This window comes from Rhagoletis pomonella, unplaced genomic scaffold (assembly GCF_013731165.1).
Source record: "Rhagoletis pomonella isolate Grant_MI unplaced genomic scaffold, Rhpom_1.0 Rhpom_scaffold_01659, whole genome shotgun sequence".
NCBI lineage: Eukaryota > Metazoa > Arthropoda > Insecta > Diptera > Tephritidae > Rhagoletis > Rhagoletis pomonella.
This window is the reverse complement of record NW_023460213.1, coordinates 31,284-35,194: the sequence shown is the minus strand read 5'-3', so window position 1 is coordinate 35,194 and position 3,911 is coordinate 31,284. Positions and strand designations below refer to the sequence as shown.

Genomic DNA, 3,911 nt, shown 5'->3' with positions numbered 1-3,911 from the left:
ACTGAAAAGGTTTTACTTAAATGAATGCGTACTCATATGCTGGCGCCAAAAACCATATTTACGCACATAACTCTTTACAAATGCCTGCGTAATTTCTTAAATACCAATGGTTCATTATTAGGAGATTGTCCTCAGTGATTGGTTGTGAAAAGGAGGTGATGATTTTGTAACGGCTACTTATGCATCTACCTGAGTCACAGTTAACAAGAAAATGTGAATGGACATACTAAGCACATATGTGCATATGTACCCAGCCAGCAAAAAATCCGAAAACCGATCCGAAAAGGGAAAAAGTAGATGATTTTTGTCGGTTTACCGATTCTATTTTCGGATACTTTGACGATCCGTTTTCCCACTAAAGTGTGCGGCAAAAACGTATGTATAGACAACTACCGATAATTATTTGTGAAACGGATACTTTTTCGGATGTTTTTTCTGAAATTTGTCTGATTGAATTTTTCGTTTAATATGCTTTCCTTCTGCATTTCACATATTTTTTTAATGGTTCAAAGAAAAAATAAAAAAATGAGTAAGCGCCTGACGGAATTCGAACCCGGCACCTTGTGGAAGATAACAAATAGCGGTACGCTCAACCACTGCCGACTACGCACGCATGCTTTCAAATGTTTAGCTTATACAATTATTGCTTTCAAATAACATCATAAATTTCGAACGATTCGAAAGTCTTCCGGATACGAAAATGAATGATAACTGTAGTCGTTTTCTATTCGTTTCCGGATACCGAAAATTGTACTAGACTTCACTGTCGGCAAAAATTACCTTTCTTTGCTGGCTGGGTATGTACCTATATGTATTTGTATGTATGTATGCACACGTGTTTGCATCTACCTACATACGTATGTAGGTATTTACAATGATCTGCATTTTTCATGGCCTGCTGTCGAACTCCCCGGCGCTTGGAAATTCCTTTAATAAAAAATCCCGATTGAAAGGATTTTTTTCTGTCGGCGGGTGGGTAAATTTACCCTTATTTTGGGTTATTTTTAAAGAAATTTTGTGGATGTTACAAATGTGTTGGCTTCTAGGCAATTCTTATGCTTTCATAACTAGTATAAAACGGACGTTTGCTTCTTAAATGCCAACAGTTAACGAAGAAGTTTGTTAGAATACAGATCGCCACAATAACATAATTCTTAATACATAGTTCCGATTTGTATTCAATAAGTTTTTTCGCAGTAATTTCGCTTTACACGCTTGTAACGAAGAAATCATAAAAAATTCCTCAGTTCATGTAACAGCTAATCAAAAACTTACGATCGAATTGAATCGACAACAGCTGAGATCATTTGTTTTCCCCTCTGAAAGATGTCAGAGAGCAGACCAAGTGTAAATAGTCTATGAATAAAGCAGAAAGCAAGTAAAGTACAAAAAGATTACTCTCACACAAACCACAGCAGTCACCGGAGAGTATACAGTTTACCGGTTCATTTGGAGATAAGACACCATTTCATTAATATCAAAGCAACAACGAAAACATCAACAGCAACAAGAGCGGACCGTATAACGAAAGCTAAACATCACGCCAGAGCGCCAGAGGGAGCACTTTCTGAAAGCAACTAACGATTCGCAATCAATCAAAAATTCACACTGAAACCGCTACTGTGACGTGTGTTGTTGTCGCATCGCGGCGCAAAAGTCATCAAAGCTGGTTTTCCCCGATTCTACCATAAGAGCGTGCGATCGCAGTGGAAACCGGTCATTGTGTGCGCGTAAGTTGGTGTGAGCAGTTCAGTGACCAAATACAAGCGGCTCAAAGTGATCTAAGTAAATTTACAGTGAACTTGTCAGTGGTTTTTCTGGTGAGTGACTGTGAAAAACAACAGCGAACGAGTATACAAAAGATTCTAGTGAAACCACAAGCAGACAATATGACGCCAAAGGCGTTTGAGATTCTTGCTATCTACGCATTCTTTATCACCTACACATGCGCCTTTCCCACAGCGGAGGTAGTGGAGAGGAAGGCGAACATTACGCAGTTGACCGCTTTGCAGAATTCCGGCAGCGATAATATTCACACCAACGTTACCAGTAATGTATTCGACATACCACCCGGAATTTTCACATCATACGTACCGCTGTCAGCCGAGCCGATTATGAACGACGAAGACGATTACGTGCCCTATCGCAGCGATGTACATGATCACTTCTCATGGGCGCTGCTCAAGCAGATATTGTTATCAACGTCTGCCGCGCGGAGTAACAACATCAAAACCGATTCTGTGGCTAGCTTCTTTCCGGAAGACACGGAAAATGTTATATTCTCGCCGTTCTCTGTCAAACTCGTGCTTGCGCTACTCACTGAGGCAACTGGAAATGGTACTCGTTCTCGGCGTCAATTACTAGCTACGCTAGGAGATATAAAAGCCGCTGAGAATTTGCGCAGTTTCTATCGCAAAACGCTTGCTTCGCTGAAGAAGGTGAATCCCCACTATACGCTGCACTTGGAGACGCGTCTCTACACTGACGCTTCCATCAAACCTTTACCAGCGTATGAGGAGCTACTGAAGTCTGCCTATGAAACCCCAATCGAGCAATTGGAATTCGCGGACGGTGTCGCTGCTGCGGAGCAAATAAATTCGTGGATTGCACGCGCAACCGAGGGCCGTTTACAGCAATTGGTCACGGAAGAGGGCGTAGCTAATAGTGTTATGCTACTAGTGAATGCAATTTACTTCAATGGTTTGTGGCGTCGACAGTTCAGCGAATCCCACTCGGGTGTCTTCTTTCGCACACCACGCGAGCAATTGAAGGTCTCGTACATGGAGTTGACTGATAATTTCTACTTTTACCAATGCAACGAGCTGAAGGCAAGAATTGTGCGTCTGCCCTATCGTGGCCAGAAGTTCTCCATGTTTGTAGCGCTACCCAATAATGAGCGGAGTATAGATTCGTTGCTAAGACGTATGCAAAATGAGCAGTTGAAGCACATGCAATGGATGATGGAGCGCACCAAATTCAGGGTTGTAATGCCCAAATTCAAGTTTGGATATAAGACTGATTTGAAAGCTGCGCTTTGCCGTTTGGGTGTAGTAGACATATTCACCGACAACGCAGAGTTAACTGCCATGGTTGCTAATAAGGATAGCCGTCTGTTGGTCTCCAATATACTACAGAAAAGCGGTATTGACGTTAACGAGCAGGGCACAGAGGCTTATGCCGCCACCGAAGTAGAAATTGTGAATCGTTTTGGCGGCAGTGATGAGGTGGAAGAGTTTATTGTGAATCGACCATTTATATTCTTTATTGAAGAAGAAAGCACGGGAAATATTCTATTTGCGGGGAAGGTGATGAATCCCACGGCATGAGAGCAATAATTTAGAAGATAACAATTAGTAAACATAGCGTATATTATGTAAATAATTTTTACTTTAAGTAATAGTGTTACAATATTTAGTTAATTATTTAAGTGTGTAAATATGCATGTGTAAATATATATTCAATAAGAGAATAAAAAATGTTGTGCAAAAATACTCAGGTTCTACTTCTCCGTAAATTGAAGATTAAAAATTGGTCAATACATAATCAATTTTTCCCGGGAAACTAGCGTCTATAAATATTTCTGATGTTAAACATTACTTGTATATCGACTGCTTAGCCGACCTATCGCGCAGCCAGTTCGGAAACGCCCTATCTCAAAAAACCTTTTAAGAACGCCCGTTTTCAGAATTCGTTTCAAAAATGCCCAATCTCAGCTGCCGATTCGAAAACGACGTATCGCAGCACATTTTCAATTTTTTTTTTTTAAGTGAGATAGGGCGTTCTTCAACCAAATTTTGAAATATGGTGTTTTTCAATAAAATTCTGAAATAGCGCGTTCTTGAAAAGGTTTTTTAGATAGGAAGTTTCCGAACTGGCTGCCGAGATATGTTGATCTTAACGATATCTGCATA

The 3,911-nt window shown here is 40.5% G+C and overlaps 1 protein-coding gene across 1 annotated transcript; it reads left to right on the top strand.

The window, feature by feature from the left end:
* The first annotated feature begins 1,452 nt into the window (after positions 1 to 1,452).
* Positions 1,453 to 3,491, top strand: LOC118752568 (serine protease inhibitor 27A-like). The gene has a single exon (XM_036487471.1). It carries the CDS (start codon positions 1,890 to 1,892, stop codon positions 3,324 to 3,326), a length of 1,437 nt encoding a protein of 478 aa, XP_036343364.1. The 5' UTR covers positions 1,453 to 1,889; the 3' UTR covers positions 3,327 to 3,491.
* The last annotated feature ends 420 nt before the right edge of the window (positions 3,492 to 3,911 follow it).

What these genes read in the sequence shown, in the direction of transcription:
- LOC118752568 (XM_036487471.1), top strand. Translation starts at nt 1,890, where the DNA reads ATGACGCCAAAGGCGTTTGAGATTCTTGCTATCTACGCATTCTTTATC.